The sequence below is a fragment of the Podarcis liolepis genome (assembly GCF_965112155.1).
Source record: "Podarcis liolepis genome assembly, chromosome: 5".
Classification (NCBI taxonomy): domain Eukaryota; kingdom Metazoa; phylum Chordata; class Lepidosauria; order Squamata; family Lacertidae; genus Podarcis; species Podarcis liolepis.
This window is the reverse complement of record NC_139556.1, coordinates 98909366-98934144: the sequence shown is the minus strand read 5'-3', so window position 1 is coordinate 98934144 and position 24779 is coordinate 98909366. Positions and strand designations below refer to the sequence as shown.

The 24779-nt window shown below is 50.5% G+C and overlaps 1 protein-coding gene across 1 annotated transcript in view; it reads right to left on the bottom strand.

The window, feature by feature from the left end:
* ECEL1 (endothelin converting enzyme like 1) overlaps positions 1-4926 on the bottom strand; it is a 42869-nt gene extending 37943 nt beyond the window's left edge. Inside the window, exon 1 of the mRNA XM_083504090.1 lies at positions 3773-4926. Within this exon, the coding sequence (XP_083360216.1) occupies positions 3773-4537 (765 nt within the window). The 5' untranslated portion in view covers positions 4538-4926. The remainder of the gene's footprint in view (positions 1-3772) is intronic.
* Between the last annotated feature and the right edge of the window lie 19853 nt (positions 4927-24779).

Here is a 24779-nt window from a genome sequence, read left to right as displayed (position 1 = left end):
GTCCAGTTCTCCACATTTCCGGAATTTACATTTTATTTTACTTTATTGAAGCCCTCGCAGAAAACTGCCAGCATTTTAGTGTACTACCTTTTTCGATGCAATTTGTCCAACATATGCAATTTTTTGCAAGCAGTCTTCTTTAATATAAAAGCATTTTTGAATGTTACTTCTGCAAATGTATGCATTTTTTTAAAAAAACAAACACATTCCCCTAATATGTATAGCTTTGTGCATATTATTTGCTTGGAGAACTGCATGACAAAATTTAGAGAGAAGTGCGGAATTTGAAGGATGGCTGTGCTACAGCTCGATGGTGTGTGGATGAAGTGGATTCTCTCCAAAAGGGGATAGGAACTGAATATCACCTCTGTCCCTATAACCCCCATGCAGGTAATTCTGTCAAGTCTGAAGGACAGGACATGCATCACACAACACACACACACACACACACACACACACACACACACACACACACACACTGCAACCCAAGAGCTTTACGTGATTGCCGCACATGCATCTTGATGTTTTCTCTTCTATGAAAGTACCATGCTGATAGATGGGTAACCAATGGCAGGGGAGCTCTGTGCTGGTGCCCCGTGACTCTTATTGACCTGCCTGCCCCCCAAGATCAGCAGATGAGGCCTTGGGGGTGCCTAGCCTGGATGAAGAACACGGGTGCTGCGAGCCTAGGAAAGGGTCTTTTCAGTGGTGGCTCCTCATAAGTGGAACTGAGGTGCCTCTGACCCCACCTCACTTCTCCTACCTAGGCAGTTATCTTTCCACAAGCGCCAACATTGATGCCGAAATCCAGCATCGCCTGAGCTCTGCGAGTGCAGCTTTCTCCCGACTGAAGTGCAGAGTGTTTGAGGGAAATCAAAATGCTTGTTTACAAAGCTATTGTCCTACCAACCTTACTATATGCTTGTGAAACATGGACCACTTATAAACGCCATCTCCAACTCCTCAAAAGATTCCATCAATGGGGTCTCCAAAATTATTTACACATCACTTGGGAAGACAGGCGAACTAATATCAGTGTACTGGAAGAAGCAAAGATCACCAGTGTTGAAGCAATGATTCTTCAACATCAACTTTGTTGGACTGGTCATGTTGTGCGGATGCCTGATGATCGTCTTCCAAAGCAACTATTCTATTCCGAACTTAAAAATGGAAAGCGTAATGCTGGTGGTCAACAAAAGAGGTTTAAAGACGGTCTCAAGGCAAATCTAAAAAAATGTAGTATAAACACTGACAACTGGGAAACACTGGCCTGCGAACACTTCAGTTGGAGAACAGCCTTTACCAAAAGTGTCATGGGCTTTGAAGACACTCGAACTCAGGACGCAAGGGAGAAACGTGCTAAGAGGAAGGCATGCTTGGCAAATCCACACAGTGATTAACTCCCGCCCAGAAACCAATGTCCCCACTGTGGAAGGATGTGTGGCTCCAGAATTGGCATCCACAGTCACTTATGTACTCACTGTTAAAACCATGTTTATGGAAGACAATCTTACTTGGCTATGAATGATCGCCAGAGAAGAAGAAGTAGTAGTTTTAGTCGACTGGTTCTGATGAATCTGTTTTGGCAGGAATTTGGAGGAGGAGAGACCTGGTGGCCGCTGCCACTATTAGGAACTGCCCTTTTGTGATTTATTAAATGTTTTTCAGGACTGCATTATTTCATGGATTTTTGAAATCCCATTTGTCTGCTGCAAACTGCCCAGTGGCTTGTGCAGCAGCAGGTGGCATTTAAATTACATACACACACACACACACACACATGCACAAGTACTGTGTGTGTATGTGTGTGTGCTTCTGTGGCTGACCTTTAGCCCATACACATTGCATGCACTGTTCAGTTGGTAGAGCATGAGACTCTTAATCTTGAGGTTGTGGGTTCAAGGCCCATGTTAGGCAAAAGAGTCCTGCATTTCAGAGGGTTGGACTAAATGACCCTCGTGGTCCCTTCCAACTCTACAGTTCTATGATTCTGTGCCTGCTTCGTTTTCACAACAGCCCTGCAAGGTCGCTTGCATGATTCCCTTTCCACGGGCTTTTGGAACAAAGGCTGAGAGATAAGAGTTTTGCATTATCTTTGCAATGCATTCATTTGCTACCCTGAACTGCTTTGGGAAGAAGGACAGGAGATAAATTGGAATGATAACAATAGCACACATCAGGTGCTGTAAGATAAAGGGTCTGGGGGAGGGAGTGTCACCTGAAATCAAATCCATGTGCTTCTATTAATCTCTTACTTGGTTTTCATGAGGAGGTGTGGACAGTTTAGTATCTCTTAACGGCTAGAAAAACCATCGGTTGGCAAATGGCACAAACTGCCTGTACCTGAACACGACAGAATCTGGGGAATTGCTGGTACAGAACCATAGAATTGTAGCATTCGAAGGGACCCCAAGAGCAGAATATGGCAACCCTTAAACTGAAGACAGGCTTCTTGTTGTCGTTCCTTTTCGTACAGACATCGGAAGCTGCTTTATGATACTGAGTCAGTCCACTGGTTCATCTATAATGACTGGCAGCAGCTGTCCAAGTTTTCAGAGTTTTGGGCAGGAAGACTTTCAACCCAACCCTACCTAGAGATGCTGTCGGGGATTGAACCTGGGACCTTCTGCACTCAAACAGATGTCCTACCAGGAAGGTACACTCCTTCCACAAGGCAGCACGGAAATCTTCCTGCAGCAACTTACCCCAGCCTCTCTTATGCTTAACAGGCTTAGCAGGTGTCTGTATTGCTGCAGAAACCCATTTATCTAGAGCTGAGAGCGGGGCAGAAGAAATTGGTGTGTGGGTGTGCCTTGCCAGAGGAAGCACATCCTCTCGCAAGCCACTTTGGGCTGCCTCAGAAACGATTGTCTGACTTCAGCCTCGCTGAATATGTATGACAGAGGGAGCGGATAATGAACACTATGAAAGGGACGTCTTCCTTTTGTTAACTCTTGGAAGATGAGGTACAATACGGCTGTAAGTGCATATAATAATAGTTGAATTATGCGCCTGAGTCCCTCCCCACCCTCCTCCCTGCGATCTGATGTTTCCACTGAAAATGCGCGGCTACGAAGCGGATAAAAGAATAGCAATGAATCCCAAAAGTACACTTGCGCAGCAAAAGTGCACCTCTCGCAGCAAGGACAACAAAAGTGCCCAGCGATGCACACACGAAGGCGGGGCGGACGGGGACATGTGAGGTTGCAAAAGGAACAAGCCCACATGCAAACATGAACCACACATGCATCCGATCAGAGGCAGTGAACCAGATTCAGCCACTAGGGGTCGACAAAGCCGCACATGTAAATGGCTCCAGGCACACCCTGGATCAACGCTGAGACAGAAGGACCAGCGGTCCAATTCTGGTACGAAACAGCACCCCATGGCCCCTCCTGTGTGATGACACTCAGTTGGTTGAACATGAGACTTTTAAATGTCAGGGTTGTGGGTTCAAGCCCCACGTTGGGCAAAAGATTCCTGCACTGCAGGAGGTTGGACTAGATGACCCTCGTGGTCCCTTCCGGCTCTGCAGTTCTATCATTCTATGACCCAGCTTAGACCAAGAGGCTCAACTCAGTGTTGAATTTAGGGCCATTCCCCTGCACAGGCCACTGAGCCAAGGGGGCACCACATTGAGAAGATCCATCACTGAGAAGATCCATTTGGGGGCACCAAATTTTGGCCTGCCTGAGGGGGCCAGGATACCAAAGATGACCCAAGTCTGCCCCCACTCAGTCTCATTTCCCACGAACAGCGGGGTCCGACTTACCCGGATAACGTAGCGCGAGGAATTCTTGTCGTCCAAGTTGACCGTGAGGGAGAAGAAGACGGCCGTGCTGTAGATGCCCTGCGTCTTGTACAGGAGCTCGTTGAAGTCCCATCGCGCCTGCCTGGCCGTGGCGGCGGCCATGTCCCAGCCGCCGCAGTCCTCCAGGACGTCCAGCATGGGCCGGGCGCCCTGTTGGTCAATCTCCGCCATGTCCAGGCAGGAGCGGAAGAATTCCTTGACCTTCCGCTCGGCCGAGGCCTGGTAGGGCCTTCGTATGGGCCTCAGCAGCAGGCGCCGCAGCTTCTCCTCGTTCTGCTCACCAATGGCGGCGATGATGCCGTAGATGAGCTTGTCCTCTGGGATGGCGTGCCGCCGCAGCCAGCCGCCACAGGCGAAGGAGTAGAAGTCCTTGCAGGGGTCAATGGTGTGGTCGATGTTGCCGGCGACGAAGCGGGACACCTTGACCAGGGCCTTGCGCTCCTGGCATCCCTTGAGGCAGTAGGCGTCGTATTCGAGGGCCACGTATTTCAGAACCAGGATGCAGCCGAGGATGACGCAGAGCCCCGCTGCGAAGACCAGGCCCGAGAGGAGGCAGATCTCGCGCCGGCTCCAGCGGGGAAGGCCGCAGCGAGGCTTCTTGGGCACCGTTGCGCCCAGCTGAAGGTTGAACCCGTTGGGCAGGGTGCCGCTGCTGCTGTACTTGCTGACATACCTCACCTCCTGGAACTCGTCGTAGTGTGCCGTCAGAGAGTACGTCTTCTCCATCTTCGCAGCAGCGGATGTTGGGCTCTCAAAGTTAAGGGGCGCCCTGTGCGATGTTAAAAGCCAGCACTCCCGCCTCCTGTGCTTCGTTCTACGGCATGGTTGCGGTGCAGCCGAAACAGTTGTGCTACCCTAAAACCGTCTCCGCTAGCGGGCCAGAGGGGAGCTTGGCGGGCTAGCTGGGGACAGGGGCACAGAGGTCACCGGGTGGCCATGATGGCGCTGCGGCAGGAGATTCCAGCAGGGGGCGTTTAAGGCAAGCGACCAGGCAGGCAGCAGCAGCAGCAACAGAAGTTCCTGATTTGGAAGCACCTCAGACCAGGGAATCCCTCGCGGGACGGGGGCATCCACGCGCGGGGAACAGGTGGAGCCGCTTATTTTCCGCGGGGAGAGGCGGGGGCTGCTCTGCGAAAAATAAAAATAAAAAACAGCAACACACATACAGTGAGATGTTTTAATTAGCGGGAGGGAAGAGAGGCGCTTCCATATTTTATAGCATCCTCGGGCGCGCAACGCGCAATAAGAGCCTCGTCGGGAATCGTTCCCCGTCCGCACAGGGAAATAGTGGGGCAGGGAGCGGGGAGAGGAGCCTGATCTCACGCCCACCTCCCCGATCCAGCCCCGCCAAACTCTCCCCACCCTTCCTAAACTGCAAACTCCCTTCCCTGCTAAGGCCCATGAGATTACGCGCCCGACAAAAGTACCCCACCACCACCCTCTCCGGGAGAAAAAGAGCATTTTTAGCGGGACAGACTCCAAGGAGAGGCATTGCCTGGGGCTGCAAGGAGAATAGCAGCCCCCCCCCAGCTCCCGGCGGGAAGAGACGCGCGCCTTTTTGGAGACGGGCGGGGGGGGGGCGCTTGAAATTGGGACCAGTTCATCGCGACCACCCTTGCCTTTGAATCATTTCTCCCTTCCAACTAGAAGATGATCCGTTGGGGTTTTTGTCTTTCGAGGAATGGGTCTCGCTATGGATGATCTAAGGGGGTGTGTGGAGGCGATGCGCGCCCCCTCCCCATCTCTAAGACTCGCCGGCTTACAAAGACGCCCCCTCTCTCTTTCCATCGCGGAACAAGGGGAAGGAGGCAGCGGGCGGAGAGGTCCGACCAGCCCTGCTACATCTAACTTCCCTGCAGCTCGGGTCGCCCCCATCCCATAACTTGAAGTCGGGGGGGGGGGCCCGATACATAGATCTTCCTTCTGGGGTCTGGGCACCGCCGACCGTCTCTTTTCGCCTCTTCTGTGAAGGCTTTTCCGCCCTGCTTGTCTTTCTTGCGCGGCATCTCATCGGGAGAGGCAGAGCGGGAGTCCCAATCTTCCGGGACCAGCGCCAGAAGCAATGGGGGGTTTTTTTGAGGGGGGGGCGTCTGGGACTTCCAGCTTGCCAGGGCTTTCCCTCGCCTTCTCCTCCTCCCAGGCAGATTTGCAGCCGATCCCAAAGGAGGAGTCGGGGGGGGGGGGAGCTAGCGGGACCCCACGACGCCCGGCCAGCCATGAGAATTGGGGGTGGGGTGGGGTGGGGGAACGCCGGGTCCGCGCGAGGAAGGGAGCGATCCTCCAAGCCTCGCCAACTTTCCAGCTCCTCTTCCTCCAGAATAAATAGGGGGGCGTTTAATTCGCGGGGTCCCCTCCGACGTGCCCCCTTCTTGGGGATAAGCGTCTGCGCCCACTCACGGTGGGAGGGGGGTGGAGGAAGAAGGTGGTGTGTGCCCCCCCCGGTCCCATTGTTCTTGGCCACCTTCCCCCAGAGCGCAGCGGCTTCTTCTTGGCACAGCTTTGGGGGGCTCAACAGCTCCCCGTCCCTCGAACCGATCCCGACCCCCCCCCCACTTTGGGACATGCCCGAGCACCGCTGCCCACCCCTCCCCGTCCGGCCGCCTCTCCGGTCTGGATCTGTTGCGCTCTCCACGGCGCAAAGAAAGCAAGCCCGGAAAGTTGCAGGAGCAGATCTCTGGCTCCGGATCGTGATAGCAGGGGGTCGGCGGGGGGGCACGTCTCCCTTTCTTGAGACCCCCACCCTCTCAAAAAGAAAGCTTACCTCCCCCAAAAAGAAACCAAGTTGTGCGGAGCAGAACCGGTGCGCCCCTACCTCGCTGCCCAGTGACGGTCGCGCAGTGGCTGCGCCGGGAGGCAGAGCTGGGCGGGGGGGGTCTCTCCCCTCTCCCCCCTCCCGGGTCCGATCCCCCCTCCCCAAGTACCTGTAGTCAGAGCCTCGGGTCGCCTGGCTCAGAGCTGCCGCTTGCCTGCCTGCCTGTCGGAGGAGCCGGCGGTGAGGAGGGGGGTGTCTTCGCCTCAGCCCCTCTTTCCGGGCTCCTCCAGCCCGACCATCCCCTCCCCCCTTGGAAGTGCGGGAGAGAGAGAGAGAGAGAGAGAGAGAGAGAGAGAGAGAGAGAGAGAGAGAGAGAGAGAGAGAGAGAAACCCGCTCGATGATTATTATGCAAATGGCCCGGCGGTGCTGAGCTCCGAAGTCTTACCTCATCCCTGCCAGGGCTGGGAGAGGGAGGCAGGGGGAGCTGGCGGGGGGGGGGGAGAAGGGGACCACCTCCTCGCCCCTCCCTCCAGTGGGAGAGACCCCTGGGAGTGGGGAGGGGAACCCCCTGATTACTTGCAGGAGGGGTCAAGAGAGACCCCCCTTCTAGAAGAGCTGGTTGAGGACAAGCCCTGGTGAGTGTGAAGCGGGCGGGGGTCATCGCCCCTGGACCTGGGCAAGGGAATGAGAACGGGTAAAAAAAGGGACCCCCTCCCCCCCAAAAAAGAATCTCACTTATAGACTCCTCTCGCTGCAAAGGGGAGAGAAGCCCTTTTCCTGCCTCTGGAGGGACTGGAGAGTTTCCCTTCACAGATGTGGTTGGAGGAAGCGCCAGATGTTCGTTTTTTTGTGGCGGGGGCAATTTCGACCCAGACTGGGCGGGGGCGCGCGGTTCAGCTGGCTTCCTCCAAGCACCTGAAGAACCTGGCCCGCAGCTGCGGCTCTCTGCTTGGGTGTCTGGCCAGTTGCAAGGGGTGGGTGGGGTGGTCCCTCCCCTCAGGCTTGGCTGCGGGGTGGACCCGATGTCCTCTGGGTTCCTTGCCGCTACAGAACGGCATTCTTCAGAGCTCTCTCTCTGTGGTTCCACAGGGGGTGTTTGCTGGGGGGGGGGAACAGCTGTGTGTGTGGCAGTTCCGTGCCTTTGCTGAGTGTGTGTCTGCCAGGAAAAGTAGAGACGGGCGTGGATAGGAGGGGTTGTATCGTCCCTCCCCCCCTCTCCCCCCACCCCACTTCCAATATCCAGATTGAATCCAATCGGGAACATAACGCTGCATTGCAGATGAATCCCCACCATAAGTCCGCCCTCCACAGCGGGTGTCGCCGGTGGAGATTTATAGCCCATCAATTACAGCGGGTGTCACTCTGATCTGGGTAAATCAAAAGGGTTTGAATATTTATAGGGGGCACATGACGCCACGCACCTGCGGCTACGTTGGCCCTGCTGGCATGCCGCAGAGGGCACGGCGGGCAGCCCCCTCCCTGCGGCCTGTTGGCTTAGCCTGGGAGGCATCTTGCTGGGACAATTGACCACCTGTGGCTGCACTCGCCTGCAGGCCAAGCCGTTCTGCCTGACAAACTTACCTGCAAGGCACTCACTTGGCATCTTAGAGCGTCCAAGGGCGCATTGTTCCAAAGATTCTCACGAGAGCCTTATAGGGTAGGCCATGATTATACGCACGTTTTACAGCTGTGGGGGCAGAGTCAGGGAGAAGCGGCCTGACAAGTTTGGGGCGGAGGCACGGTTTGAAGGAGGAAATCCCTGGCTCATCGCCCAGTCTTGGCACTCGTGGGGTCCAAATGTGGTCCTCCAAGTCTCTCTGCCATTGGAGCTCTCGCCATATCATACACCCACACACACACCGCCAGGTCATGAGCTGGGATAGCTCAGTTGGCAGAGCATGAGACTCTTAATCACAGGGTCGTGCGCTGGAGCCCCATGTTGACTGAAAGATTTCTGCATTGCAGGGGGTTGGACTAGATGACCCTCGGCATCCCTTCCAACTCTACCATTCTATGGTTCTATGCTCCTGCTCTGCATTCTCCTTTACTGCTTTGGCCAAGCTGAAACGTCTCCTGAAACTCAGTTAATGCCTTCTTCTTGGCTGGAGGGAAGACAGAGTCGGATTTAGGGCAGTGCAAATGGTTCCCTTGCACTGGGTACTGAGCTATGATGTAGTGCACATGCAGATTGGGAGGCAAGGGGCAGGGGGGGGTGTGTGTGCCAAATTTTGGCCTTGCACAGGGCACTGCTGAAATTTGAAAGACCAATTTCTACCCTTGGTGTGTTTGTGTGCGTGTAGAAATTTTTTTAAAAGAGGAAAACATAAAGGACCCCTAGACGGTTAAGTTCAGTCAAAGGCGACTATGGGATGTGGCGCTCATCTTGCTTCAGGACAAGGGAACCGGCATTTGTCCACAGACAGATTTCCGGGTCATGTGGCCAGCATGACAACCACTTCTGGTGCAGCGGGACACCGTGACGGAAGCCAGAGCGCACAGAAATGCTGTTTACCTTGCCGCCAGAGTGGTACCTATTTATCTACTTGTACTGGTGTGGTTTCGAACTGCTAGGTTGGCAGGAGCTGAGACAGAGCAATGGGAGCTCACCCTGTCACGGGGATTCAAACTGCCGACTTTCCATTTGGCAAGCCCAAGAGGCTCAGTGGTTTAGACCACAGCGCCACCTGCATCCCAGTGTAGAAACTAGCCAGCTGTACAAAGATAACCTTTACTTCTCCCACTTGGGAATGTTTTGCAACCTTTCTTTGATACAGACTTATCTCCAGCCCCTTGATCATTTTGGGTGTCCATTTCTGAGCTCTCGCCAGCTCTTCCAGCATCCGCTTTGAGGTGCAGGGAGGAGAGACAACGCAGAGCAGCTCTAGGATGGGGAACCTGGTGGTCTTCCATAACTTGGTGAACTCCTACTCCCATCAGCCAGCATGGCCAATGGCCAATGATGGGATTTGTAGTCCATCAATATATAGAGGAGCACAGGTCCCTTGTCCCTGTGTAGCTTGTTGCATAGGAGCATCGGAAACAACCTTCTACAGAGTTGGACCAATGGTCCAACTGCCTCTGGGTTAGCTCAGTGTTGTCCTATGACCATGAAAAATAGAGTCCCTTGGACCACTCACCTTCTCTTCCCCAAAGCCAAGGATGTTTCAAGGACAAAATGGGATTCTCCACAGTAGGGGATGGGTGGTGCCTCTGGTGGGCGACACGTTGTCATCCTTCTGGGGTCGTTTGTCCTCCTTTGGTGCCCACTCTCACCTGTGGCTCCTGTGGGATGTGAAGCACAAGAGCAGTCAAGTACAACATTCCTAGAGTGGACATGTTTACACATGGGGAGGAATGTTTGTCCAGCCAGCAGGTAAACTTCCTATTTCCTTCTGGGCTGGGACAGACTTCCTCTGCATGTGACTAGAGGTGGGCATGGCCTCACCTGTGCAGGTAACATCAAAAGCACAGGGCAGGGCAGCTATCTCTCTCTTTGACTACATGCATTGAAGAAGCAACATCTGCTGTCTTCTTATGAGATAGTTTCCAGGTATGTGTTACTTTTTTAAGCTAAGTCTGCCTTCTGGGATCCGATTGTGAACAGAATGTGAGTAAACTTTTTTTATCCTTTTATAGAAGACTGTGTCGTGTCTTATCTTTTATGAGGGAATAAAGGGAAAATACTAGAACAGTTATTATATAGGCTTAGTGACCCTGAGCAAACGCATCTGCTGCAAATTTAAAAAGGGGGGTGTTACTCTGCTAAATTGTGAACCTGTTAACACAAGTTGGAAAGCCTATTATCAGACAATATATCCTCTCCTGCATCCCTGAACATTCCCACAGCTCCTGGAAGCTGTCAACATGCAACAGTGGCTACACCCTGGGAACGGCTTCAACTGGTCGGCTAAGCCAGGTGAGGGGAACTGATGGGTCTCAAATCCTTGGGGAGTTAGGGATGTTCCCCTGAGTGTGAAGACAGGCTCTGGAGGATTGAGCAGACCAGACCAAGAGTGGGTCCAATGGTCAAGAAGGCAGTTCCTGCACATGCTGGAGAGGGAAGTGAGGGCCAGATGGGGCGCATCAGTCTGGGAAAGGAGCCCATCTAGGAGAAGGAAAACTCCGGTCCTAAATCCCAGCTGCCTTGAGGGATATCTTCAGGAGAAGAAAAGGCTAGGGAGTAAACCCTACACAAATCTGGAGTGGAGTCCCCAAGACAGTTGGATGGAGCCTTGTACGCCTCCTTCTGGCAACTCCTGCAGCCAAGCTAGTGCCAAATATCTTGATCTGCTTTCCTTTGGACCACATCAATTAAGCTGGGAGGGGAGTCTTGTTGTCTGGTCAGCCCAGGACCTCCAGACACACAGCCCACGCTTGCACAAATTAATGCAGCAGTTTGATGTAGCACACTCCATTGTCTCTTGAGGCAGATGGATACCAACCAAGTATGTACAGTGGTGCCCCGCAAGACGAATGCCTCGCAAGACAAAAAACTCACTAGACGAAAGGGTTTTTTGTTTTTTGAGCTGCTTCGCAAGACGATTTTCCCTATGGGCTTGCTTCGCAAGACACGTCTTGCAAGTTTGTTTCCTTTTTCTTAACACCGTTAATACAGTTGTGACTTGACTTCGAGGAGCAACTCATAGAACGCGGTGTGGTAGCCTTTTTTGAGGTTTTTAAAGACTTTGGTGATTTTTGAAGCTTTTCCAAAACTTTCCCGACACCGTGCTTCGCAAGACAAAAAAAATCGCAAGGCGACAAAACTCGCGGAATGAATTAATTTTGTCTTGCGAGGCACCACTGTATTTGAACCTGTTGTGTGAATTCTCATCCATGGAATTTGTGTAGTGGTGATCAAGAGTTCCTCTTAGCACGTGCAGAGTTTTCTTCTTCTTCTTCTTCTTCTTCTTCTTCTTCTTCTTCTTCTTCTTCTTCTTCTTCTTCTTCTTCTTCTTCTTCTTCTTCTTCTTCTTCTTCTCCTCCTCCTCCTCCTCCTCCTCCTCCTCCTCCTCCTCCTCCTCCTCCTTGAATTACTACCACTGGCTTCCCAAGTGAGTTTGTCCCTGCCACTCTCTTTAAGTGGGCCTTGAAGAGAGCCGTGAAGGGGGAAGCCGGCTGATTAATTAGAGGGAGGGGGAGCTTCTGCTAGCCAGAAGACAGAGGGGAAAGCGTGGGAGAAAAGCCAGAGAGCTTTCACAGAGGGCCAAGGGTGAGTGAAAAAACGGGGTTGATGGAAGGCGGCACACTCAGGAAGAGACGGGGCTGGCTGGCAGAGCATCAGCTGCCAGCCAGTGTAGGCACCACCGAACTAATCGACTTACTGAAAGAACTTCATGGTGAGTTTTTCCGGCACCTATTTTTCTTTGGGGCGGGGGGAGTGCTGCCTCCTAATCAGATTTTATTGTTCCACCTGAATTTGTCAGTATGTGACAGAATCCCACCCGAAGAGAGGAGAAAAGATTCCAGCAGTTGCTTTCTTTCTGTCTTGAATGTCAACTTTCTCAGGCCAGCCCTGCTAAGGCAACCCTCCTCCTCCTCCTCCTCCCTGGGTTTGGAGCGCAACAAAAATCCCTCTAGGAACTTGTGATGGGGAGAACAGTGGGTTGGGCTTTTCATAGTTCCACCCCAGGAATGATCTACCCCGAGTCAGAACACACAGATCCCTCCTACGTTATTAATGGTGGTAGCCGCTTGCTCGCACAGGGTAGTAAAAATTACAGGCTGCACAGAGTGGCTGAAATAATAAATCCCAGCCTTTTGCTAAGCACTACACAGTCTTATTATTATTTTTTTCTGCAGGACTATGAGAGGTTGGGTTTTAAGTAAGGACGCAGTTTCCTACAGGGCTGCTGCAGAGAGCTACTGAGAGAGTCACACGTGGCTCCTGGCTAGGAGACTGAGGTCTGCGAGCCACCAAGTCTCCCTTTGCTTCTGGCATAATAATAAAGGAACAATAAATATTTATAAACACCTTAAAAAAAAGCACCCTGGAACCCAGTACAGTATGAAACACAGAATGAACAATGATGGAAAACCTGCAGGGTAGCAATCTAAAGAAACAGACACACAACGAGGATGGAGAGAAAGAAGAGGGGGAAATTGAGGAAAGATTTTGGAGGAAGAGAGGCAAGGGAAAATAAAAATTGCCAGCAGAACGGAAGGCAGCCTTAATAAAGCCTCTGTCGCTTTCTCTCAGCCTCAGTCTCCCACCTGCAAAATGGGCGTAGTATGACTCACCTACCTTGCAATGGTGTTGGGAGGAGTTAATGCATGTGAACTGCTTTAAACAAGAAATGGGGTGGCCCTCCAAACGGGAGAACCAAACAAACCTGGATATTACCAGTTACAGATAGGTAGCCGTGTTGGTCTGCCATAGTCAAAATAAAAAAAATTCCTTCCAGTAGCACCTTAAAGACCAACTAAGTTAGTTCTTGGTATGAGCTTTCGTGTGCACAGTGGCGTAGCGTGGGTTGTCAGCACCCGGGCAAGGCAAGTAATTTGCGCCCCCTAACCCGTGGATTTGCGCCCCCTAACCCTAACCCCCAGATGTTGCGCCCGGTGCGGCCGGCCCCCCCTGCACCCCCCACGCTACGCCACTGCGTGTGCATGCACACTTCTTCAGATACACTGAAACAGAAGTTGCCAGATCCAGTTTATCTGAAGAAGTGTGCATGCACACGAAAGCTCATACCAAGAACTAACTTAGTTGGTCTTTAAGGTGCTACTGGAAGGAATTTTTTTATTCTGGATATTACCCTAGATGTTTTCCGTAAGGTTGGAAGTTCTTAAGTTATTTTTCCTAACCAGTCAGAGGACAAGACTTGGGCGAAGTTCCTGCTCACCTCCTCGCAGGGTATCTGCCTGCCCCCAGCCAGGCCACTCCAATGCAAAGGGAACAGAATCCTCTTAGAGTCATTGAACTATAGCATCTAGTCCAACGCTCTGCAATGCAGGAATCTCAACACAAGGTCCCGCACACAATTTGAAACCATACCAGACCCTGCTTAGCTTTGCAAATGTGTTCACCGTTTTATTCTGTGGGGGTCTGATCTGAGGGCTGGGTAGGGCGCACCTCCTTATTGGAGACTAGCGATCCTCCTTGGATCAGGCCCCCAGAAGGTTGCAATGTGGCCCCTGGTCTGTAAAATCTCCCCCACCGCTGCCCACTACCCCACCGCTGTCCCTCCTCATCAGAAGGATCTCCTGCTTTCTCCAGGACTTTCCCCCCGCCCACCAGCCTGCATGCCCACAGATTAGGCTGTAAGTCTTCTCATTTTCCTTTCTGCAGGGGCCTACTGCGAAAGAGCGTCGCTCCTCTCCGGTGGGACACGTCATCTGTCACTAGCGAGACAACGGAGCATTTGTCTCTGGCAGCCGCCGCGATGGAGTGAAGGGAGCAGCCCTCGAAAGGGTCCCCAGGTTATTGACGCGCCTTGTTCTGAGCTGCTTTGAATTCCGGCAGCGGGACGGAGCCACACTTGCAGGCCTCACCCTGGCAATCCCCTTGCCAGGCGCTGCCTGGGGCACACCAGAATGCCAAAGAGAGATCTGGAAAGCCCAGCTTAACAAAAAGAGTCATTTTGAAAGATGGGGGAAGGTGGAGGAGGACAAAGCTGCCGCTTTGTGGCTTAGGGCCCCCGTATTTACGGGACCGCCTCTCCTGGTCTGCCCCACAGAGGACCTTAAGGTCCATGAATAACCATAATTTAGAGGTCCCGGGCTCTAAGGAAGTCAGACTATCCTCCCCCAGGGCTAGGGCCTTTTCAGTGATGTCTCCGACTTCGTGGAATGCTCTGTCCCATGAGACCAGGGCCCTTCAGGATTTAACCTCCTTCCGTAGGGCCTGTAAGACAGAGCTATTCCACCTGGCCTTTAATTTGAATTCAGCCTGATCTTTTATTTCCCTTCTCTTCCCTCCCCCTCCCCTTTTATAAAGCTTACCCACTCTGGGTAAAGTTAAAGTTAAAAGGACCCCTGACCATTAGGTCCAGTCACGGAAGACTCTGGGGTTGCGGCGCTCATCTTGCTTTACTGGCCGAGGGAGCTTCCGGGTCATGTGGCCAGCATGATTAAGCCACTTCTGGCGAACCAGAGCAGTGCACGGAAATGCCGTTTACCTTCCCGCCGGAGTAGTACCTATTTATCTACTTGCACTTTGATGTGCTTTTGAACTGCTAGGTGGGCAGGAGCAGGGACCAAGCAACGGGAGCTCACCCCGTCGTGGGGATTCAAACCGCCGACCTTCTGATCGGCAAGTCCTAGGCTCTGTGGTTTAACCCACAGTGCCACCCACGTCCCCACTCTGGGACCCCACAGCTAATTCTCCCCTGGCCTCTTCGCTGGCCCAAGTAGGACTAATTCAGCCAGCTAGCCCTGATGACTAGCTAATGTTTATTGGATGGATTTTCCCCAAATTGATTTTTGAACTTTGAATTTTATTGTCATTCATGCTTTTATACTGTATTTTTATGCTGCTTCTATGTTGTATTACAATTAAGTGTTTTAAATTTGTTGTTAGCCGCCCTGAGCCTGGTTTTCTGAACTGGGAAGGGCAGGGTATAAATAAAATAAAAAATTATTTATTTATTAAAGGAGCAGTAAAGAGGAGAGTGAGAGGTAATAAGACAGCCGTCTTTGCATATCTGAAAGGGCTGTCACATGGAAGATGCAGTAAGCTTGTTTTATGCTGCTACGGGGGCTAGGACTCGAAACCAGTGCTTTTTTTCTCCTAAAGAAATGTTTAGGTGTACTCTCATTTTCCTACTCATATTGAAATACTGCCCCTCAGTGAGGCCAAACTTAGATTCACAAAATGTTTAGGGGCACCCCCCAGAAAAAAGCACTGACTCAAACCAATGGACATTGGCAGATGTGGGTACTATGCTGCTCTGTGCAAGGTCAAAATTTGGCAACCCCAGCTCCCCAGCCCTTCTGCTGCCTTTCCAAAGGTGGGTAAGGAGGTGCCCAACTTTGAGAAAGAGGTGTGAGGCTCTGGCAGGGAATAATAATAATAATAATAATAATAATAATAATAATAATAATAATAATAATAATAGTTTATTTATACCCTGCCCATGTGGCTGGGCTTCCCCAGCCACTCTGGGCAGCTTCCAACAAAGTATTAAAATACAGTAATGCATCAAACATTAAAAGCTTCCAAGAGCTCTCTGTCTCTTATCCAGAGCTGGGAAAGCATTGGGAAGGAACCGAGAAAACTCTAGGGCCTCGTCAGAGCCTTGTGCCTCCTTCCTACAACCCAGCGCCCCCTCGGATCAGCACCCATCACTCGCACTGCAATGAATTCAAATTCCAGGAAAGGAGATTCCTTGGACGTTTCTAAGCAGAGGTCGGGTGGCCATCTGCCAGGGATGCTTGAGCTGAGATTCCTGCATTGCAGGGGGCTGGACTAGATGACCCATGGGGTCCCTTCCCGTTCTATGATTCTATGACAGGAAGCTCCTGGCCCAAATCATAGCTGGTCCGGAGAGCTGAAGAAGGAGAGCAAGACGTTGTGTGCAGCTAAACGACAGCCTCCGACCAGAAGCATTTTGCAGCCGACTTCATTGCGAGAACTTGGAGTGTGCATGTTTGTGGCTCGGCAGTTTGTCGTTACATATTAAGTTAGGGAAGATCTGCAGGCGTCGGCAAGGAAACAAATGGTCCCACGCCACCAAAGAGAACAACAAATACACCAATTCCGAATTAGATCACTGGATCTCCTGCTCGTCTCTGTTCCTTCTTCATGCTAGCGTTTCGGGCACTGCGTCAAAATTATGGAGCTCATTCAGTGTTGGGACCGGCTACTTTCAGCTGCCAGCGTTAGGAACGGCTCTACCATTAGGTAAAGTGGAGAGGCTGCCTCAGGTGGCAAATCCTGGGAGGCGGGTGGCAGAGAGGCGTTGGAGAAGAGACCTGTCTGTGCCACACAAACTGCCCTGTGTCCTTGACTAAGTCAGCTTCCTGGCTTCATTTGGGGTGGATGACACTGACCTCCCTGGTCAGACATCCTGTTCTCACAGTGGTCAACCAGATGTCTATGGGAGCAGGATCCAAGCAACACTCTTCCCTCCTGCAGACCCTCTAAATGTTCCTGTTTTCCAGGGACTTCCTTGACTTAGAGAAGCCCCCATTTCTGATTTGATCCCGGAATGTCCCACTTTCCCTTAGGATGTTCCTATTTTCATTGGAGAAATCTTGGAGGGTATGGAGTTATCTGACCCCCTTAGCTGTCCAAAGGCAATCCTGTGTAGGGAAAGGGTTTTTAAAAAATGTTTAATGTTTTATTATGTTTTTATATCTTTTGGAAGCTGCCCAGAGTGGCTGGGGCAACCCAGTCAGATGTGTTGGGTATGGAATCTCAAAAGATTCCACCAACAGTGTCTCTGAAAAAATTTACACATCACTTGGGAAGACAGGCGAACTAATGTCAGTGTAGTGGAAGAAGCAAAGATCACCAATGTTGAAGCAATGATTCTTCAACATGAACTTCGTTGGACTGGTCATGTTGTGGGGATGCCTGATTATAGTCTTCCAAAGCAACTACTCTATTCCGAACATAAAAATGGAAAGCGTAATGCTGGTAGTCAACAAAAGAGGTTTAAAGACTGTCTCAAGGCAGATCTTTAAAAATGTAGTATAAACACTGACAACTGGGAAACACTGGCCTGCGAGCGCTCCAGTTGGAGAACAGCCTTGACCAAAGGTGTCATGGGCTTTGAAGACACTCGAACTCAGGACGCAAGGGAGAAACGTGCTAAGAAGAAGGCACGCTTGGCAAACCCTCACCATGATCAACTCGCGCCCGGAAACCAATGTCCCCACTGTGGAAGGACGTCTGGATCCAGAATTGGTCCCCACAGTCACTTATGGACTCATTGTTAAAACCGTGTTTATGGAAGACAATCTTACTTGGCTACGAGTGATCGCCAAAGAAGAAGAAGAAGAAATAGTAAAATTACCATTATGAAATGGGAGGTCCCTATTTTCATCGGAGAAGTGTTAGAGGATATGCTCCTGTGGTTTCCAGAACTGGTATTCAGAAGCATTGATGGAGGCAGAGCATATCCAAAATGCCTAGTAGTCACTAATAGCTTTATCCTCTGTGAAAGAAAGTAGGTGAGGCAGGACTGGAGCGAGACAGCAGGAAATCACACTGAGCAAGCTGCAGTTAACTCTTTATTAGCCAAACAGGATCTGTGCAGGAGCGTCAGTCCCAATGAGCACAGCAACTCAGGTTCTCTCCTTCCTTGGAGGTTTTTAAGCAGAGGTTTGATGGCCATCTGTCATGGATGCTCTAGCTGAGATTCCTGCATTGCAGGGGGTTGGACTAGATCACACTTGGGGGTCCCTTCCAACTCTATGATTTTAGGCGTTGCTTCCATGAAGCAATTCCCAAGACGAAAGGTCCTTGATTCCCCACAACCAGCTATGTCTCCTCCTCTCCAAGGTTTTCCAAGCGATTTGCATCTGTGTCTTTGCTCCTCCCTCTTCATGTCTCTTCTGGTTCTGGGAGACAAGTGGGGAGGGGAGCTTGTCGCAGCAGGAGGGGGAGACACTCATACCTCTTCGGAAGCCTGACCCATCTGGGGAGAGTGAAGTTCCTTGCCTCTCTTTTTTGTTGTTGTTTAGTCATTTAGTTGTGTCCAACTCTTTGTGACCCCCTGGACCAGAGCACGCCAGGCATTCCTGTCTTCCACTGCCTCCCGCAGTTTGGTCAAACTCATGCTGGTAGCTTCGAGAACACTATCCAACCATCTTGTCCTCTGTCGTCCCCTTCTCCTTGTGCCCTCCATCTTTCCCCACATCAGGGTCTTTTCGAGGGAGTCTTCTCTTCTCACAAGGTGGCCAAAGTATTGGAGCCTCAGCTTCAGGATCTTTCCTTCCAGTGAGCACTCAGGGCTGATTTCCTTCAGAATGGAGAGGTTTGATCTTCTTGCAGTCCATGGGACTCTCAAGAGTCTCCTCCAGCACCATAATTCAAAAGCATCCATTCTTCGGCGATCAGCCTTCTTTATGGTCCAGCTCTCACTTCCATACATCACTACTGGGAAAACCAGAGCTTTTACTCTACAGCTGCCTAAGTACCCTCCTCATGAGGACTTTTCCCAAGCAACAGGAGATTGCACCTACATGCAACCAACCTCTCCTCTGCTCTTTTTATGCCTCTTCTGGTCCTGGCAGACAAGTGGGGAAGGGAGCTTGTCGCAGCAGGAGGGGGAGACACTCGTGCCTCTTCACAACCCTGACCCATCTCTGCCTCTTGGTCTTCCTCCTCTATTGCTTCTGCTTCTGAGCTTCTCTCTGCCGCAGCCTCTTCCTGCTCACTAAACCCTGTTTCCTCTTCAGCTTCCGACACTCATCTTCCCAATCTTCTTCCTCTGACCACTCGTTGTCGCCCCACTACCATTCCCCAGCTTCTGAGCCTTCTTCCCTCAGGGCTCCCCCAGTTGGTTCCTCCAACCATTCCTCTCTGCATCCAACCAGTCCAGGATAGGCAATGTCTGCTTCGTCCTACGGCTTCTGCCTCCACCAAACCAAGCCCCATTGGACGACTCCTCCTAGCCAGCTACAAAACCCAGACTTCTCTCTTTATCCTGAACCATCTCTACCATAGCTCAAATTTAACCAGGTTTCCTTGGCCTGGAACAAATGCTCCATCAGACTTTCTGATCCCAGATTTACCTCTGTGGCCCACCCACCCACCCACCCCCACCTCTGAGCATAGCTGCTCCTTTTTATTTCTCCAACCTGCCGATGTATTCATGCCTCAACAGCAGGTGACAAATAGGATTTTTCCACTTGTATGATCAACACGGCGTGATTTTGCAATTGAAAATGCAAAGCCAGCGCAGCTCATCCTCGCGCACCGGGGCTGCCGGCGCCGATGCTCGCCGGCTATTTATCCAAGCAATGGGCGAATTAATTGTCCGGCAACAAAAGTCTCTCCCCTCCCCACTGAGCTTTCTCAATTTGCAGCTGGAGGAGCCCTCTTGACTGCCCCAGCGGTTTCTGTAATGGCGCAAGCCCAGATCTTGCCTTGGGATGGAGGGGAGAGGCTGGGGAGGGTCTCTGCACTGCAGCCAAGGCCAGATCAAGACCCTAAACTCTGCAAAGATTATTGTGCCCCCTCCATGTAAAATATAATTTTAGTTTTCCTAAACTTGTGTGTGGGACGCAGGTGGCACTGTGGGTTAAACCACAGAGCCTAGGACTTGCCGATCAGAAGGTCAGCGGTTCGAATACCCGCGATGGGGTGAGCTCCCGTTGTTCGGTCCCTGCTCCTGCCAACCTAGCAGTTCGAAAGCACGTCAAAGTGCAAGTAGATACAGTGGTACATTGCAAGACGAATGCCTCGCAAGACAAAAAACTCGCTAGACGAAAGGGTTTTTTGTTTTTTGAGCTGCTTCGCAAGACGATTTCCCCTATGGGCTTGCTTCGCAAGACAGAAATGTCTTGCAAGTTTGTTTCCTTTTTCTTAACACCGTTAATACAGTTGTGACTTGACTTCGAGGAGCAACTCATAGAACGCGGTGTGGTAGCCTTTTTTGAGGTTTTTAAAGACTTTGGTGATTTTTGAAGCTTTTCCAAAACTTTCCCGACACCGTGCTTCGCAAGACAAAAAAAATCGCAAGACGACAAAACTCGCGGAACGAATTAATTTCGTCTTGCGAGGCACCACTGTAAATAGGTACCGCTCTGGCAGGAAGATAAACGGCGTTTCCGTGCGCTGCTCTGGTTCGCCAGAAGCGGCTTAGTCATGCTGGCCACATGACCTTGGAAGCTGTACGCCAGCTCCATCGGCCAATAAAGCGAGATGAGCGCTGCAACCCCAGAGTCGGCCACGACTGGACCTAATGGTCAGGGGTCCCTTTACCTTTTAAACTTGTGTGCATGCTGAAATGCAGATGCGTGTATGTCATGTGCAACACATGACAGCATCTGATTTCCTTGCATTATGTTTTATCTACCTTAGTAGGGTGCCCCCCTGGTTTAGGTGGGGATAATAAAAAGAGAGCAGGAAATTGGGGGGGGGGCAAGTACAGAGTGCAAGGAAGTTTAACTAAGTGTTGATTTCCCCTCTGATGACTGCATCAATGTTCCTTCTCCTCCTCTTCTTCTGGAAATATCAAATGTTATATTCTTAAAAAAAAAACAAAACAATCCTTTTTTGTGTGCCGCTGCTCTGCTGGTTCTCTAAGAAGTAGCCGAGTCTGCCGCTTGGGGAGTTGGCTCAGTCAGTAGAGCACGAGACTCTTAATTTCAGGGTTGTGGGTTCGAGCCCCAGATTGGTCAAAAGATTCCTACATTGCAAGAGGGTTGAGATAGATGACCCTCGTGGTCCCTCTGCCAACTCCCATTCTATGAATCCAGCGCTGACTGTCTCTGGGGATCCACAGGCAAACCAGCCTCAAAGCCTGCCTCTTCCAACCTGCTGCCTTCCATATGTTTTGGACTAAAACCCCAGCCTTCTTCTTTTTTAAAAAAGATATTTATTAAAGTTTTTAAAGTATAACAGTAAAAATAACAAATAAAAAGAAACATACAAAATAAAAACAGTTAAAAAACACACATTGATTTTCCATAACATATCTTCCTTACACTTATTTCCCCAGACCTCCTCGTACCTCCCTTTTTTGTATTCCACTTCAGTTTGTTAGTTCAGCAAATCCTTACCATTAAGCTTTTGCCCTTTTGTAAACCTTTTTTTCATATCTCTTAAAGTATTGCAGCTGGAAACCACTTGGTTTCTATCCAACATCCTTCTAGCATTCATTAATTTTACAATATTTCTGTAAATAGTCTTTAAATTTCTTCCAGTCTTCTTTCACCGACTCTTCTCCCTGGTCTCGAATTCTGCCAGTCATTTCTGCCAATTCCATGTAGTCGATCACCTTCATCTGCCATTCTTCCAGAGTGGGTAAATCTTGTGTCTTCCCCACCCCAGCCTTCTGATGGCACCAGCTTGGCAAAGCCTGTTACAGATCGCAACTGATTTCCACCCACCCGGAAAAGAGAGCTCCCTGCTTCATTCAGCTGTCCCCAGAGCCCAGAAATAAGTCTGGCGGGTCGTAACCATAAAGTTGTGTCCGTTTGTTTTTCACCTAATTAACTCAGAGACATCCTCCGAAATGCCAGGCCGCGTCAGGGGGAAGCGAAACACACACAAACCCCTCGTATTTGATATATTTGCCATACAGCAGCTGTTCCATAAACACGTTTTATAGGCTATTAATAATCTGAGATCTAATAGAGATTTTCCTGTAAAGACCTGACCTGCAATTAAACTGTGTTTAAAGGCTTCGGTCCCCTGGGAGATTCTTGGGAACAAAAAGCTTCGCATCCCAAGTGTTTATCTTCTCAGCAGGTCGGCAAAATGAACCGGCAGGTAAATGAATAAGCGTGCCCTCCCCCCCCCCCCCGGGCCCATTGCCTCTCCAGGTCTCTCAGAGAGCATACCCCCCCAAATGTCCTGATTCCCCAGGGACAGTTCTGGAATTGCAAAAGCCATTCCAGCTTCTGATTTGATTAGGGTTGCCGTTTTTCAAAAAGTAGTTTTGGCCGAAGCTTTATCTGCAAATCTCAACCAAAAAGAGTGAGTTTTTTTAGCTATTTCTTATGAAAATCGCCAAATTGGTCTGCCATTCAGTTGAGTGGGGAGAAATGTTCCTAATTTCATCTGAGGAAAGTTGGAGGCTGTGTATTATGCACACCACATGCAGACGTGGATGTGGAGCTGAGCATGAGAGTTTATCAGCCTCCCCATCCCATATTGGTCCCCTCCCCTCAAGTCCAGCCCAGCTGAATGAGTCCTACTCCCAGGTAGAGCACTGCAACCTTAACGGATCGGATTCCCTGCCGCTGCAAATGATTTATTCCATCTGCTACAGCCTGAATTTGGAGTCTAGCCCTTTATTTCTGTTTTACTTTGTTTATTCAAGCCCTCAGTCGGAGATTCACCTTGTTCTCTACCGCTTCTGCTTCATTTATCTTCGACTTCAATTAGCTTAAGTAGGCTGATTAGTTTGTTCAAAAGTGGACTAATTGAAGTCAAATGTTGCGCAAGCTAAGCAAATTAACAACATCAAATCAAACCAAACACTGTTTTCCACCGCTAGTAATTATTCTGGGCCACTGGAAGACGGGGTCTTCCTCAGCCTTCAGTCTCAGTTAAACTATCACTTTTGGGGGGGATTTTGGGGGGAGGGCGAAGCTCAGAAAACATGATGGGGCAACAACCACCCCCTTAAGCACTTGTTTTCCTGTGTCATTTCAGAACCACCATACCACCTTTCCTTCTCTGTCTCTGCAATCCTAGTCCAGCCTTTGCCCAGCCTGAAACTTCCAGAAGTTTGGGACTACAATTCCCACCAGCCCCTGCCAGGAAGTTGTAGTCCTGAGCATCAGAAGGGGAGTATTAAATGTCTGATGTTTTACTGTAGTTTTATAATTTGTTGGAAGCTGCCCAGAGTGGCTGGAGCAACCAAGTCACATGTTGTAGTTTAGTCGTTTAGTCGTGTCCGACTCTTCGTGACCCCCTGGACCAGAGCACGCCAGGCACTCCTGTCTTCCACTGCCTCCCGCAGTTCGGTCAGGCTCATGTTTGTAGCTTCGCAAACACTATCCAGCCATGTGGTCCCCTTCTCCTTGTGCCCTCCGTCTTTCCCAACATCAGGATCTTTTCCAGGGAGTCTTTTCTTCTTATGAGGTGGCCAAAGTACTGGAGCCTCAACTTCACAATCTGTCCTTCCAGTGAGCACTCAGGGCTGATTTCCTTCAGAATGGATAGGTTTGATCTTCTTGCAGTCCATGGGACTCTCAAGAGTCTCCTCCAGCACCATAATTCAAAAGCATCAATTCTTCGGCGATCAGCCTTTTTTTATGGTTCCGCTCTCATTTCCATACATCACTACTGGGAAAACCATGGCTTTAACTATACGGACCTTTGTCAGATGAGTGGCATATAAATAACAACAACAAATTTTTATTTATACTCCACCCTTTCCAGTTCAGAAAACCGGGCTCAGGGCTGCTAACAACAAATTTAAAACACTTAATTGATGCAACAAAAAACAGCATAAAATACAGTATAAAACATGAATAGCAATAAATTCAGAATTCAAAAATCAATTTAGGGGGGAAATCCATCCAATAAACATTAGATGATCACCAGGGCTAGCTGGCTAAATTAGTCCTATTTGAGCCAGCGAGGAGACCAGGGGAGAATTAGCTGCGGGATCCCAGAGTGGGTTATCTTCATAAAAAGGGGAGGGGGAGGGAAGGAAGGGGAATAAAGATCAGGCTAAGTTCAAATTGAAAGCCAGGTGGAATAGCTCTGTCTTACAGGCCCTGCGGAAGGAAGTTAAATCCTGCAGGGCCCTGGTCTCATGGGACAGAACATACCAACAGGTCGGAGCCATCACTGAGTAGGCCCTGGCCCTGGTGGAGAATAATAATTCTTTATCATCATCATCACCACCATCATCATTACCACCATCATCATCATCTTGCAGGGGTCTATCCTAAGACAACCACAGATAATTCTATGAGTGGAATGCTCTCATGTGACTACATGACCAATTAGATTCAGCTATATAGCACCATGACTTAGGGTAAACGAAGCAACCCTGCCCACACTCGGAGCAGAGAGGAACAAAGGCATCCCTCTGGTAACTGCAGAGTTGGCATCAGCAGCTGGCATATCTGGGCAGTGCCAAGGGCCGTGGTGTCTTGGGATGCCCACCACTGATGCCTACCTGGGGCTCCCTGTCCCCCACAGACCAATGGGCTGAGCAGCACCAGCAGGGCCGGCACACCCATGAGGCAAGGTAAGGCAACAACCTCAGGTGGCAGCAGATCCTGATGTAGAGCTTTAGTCCCCCACTAATTCACTAGAGCTTCAGAGGGTCAGTCTGGATGACATCAGTGGGTCCCTTCCAGTCCCACGATTCTGTATCCAGTGAGGTTTAGAATCTAAGAGGCCGCTGTAAGATGATGGCCTTAGCTGGCCAGCTAAGTACTGCCATTTATATATCTAAAGACCTTCCCCTGTTGTCATAGAGATAAATGGATGGGCCTTTCCCCACCTCATCTGGCTGAATGCCATATCATCATTAGGCTGGGGGAGCGGGGCAAGTGCATGAGTTTGGGCTGGACGCAGAAGCTTGCCTTGCTCTGTATTGGACCCCTATCAGAAGGGAACCAGCAGTGAATCACAC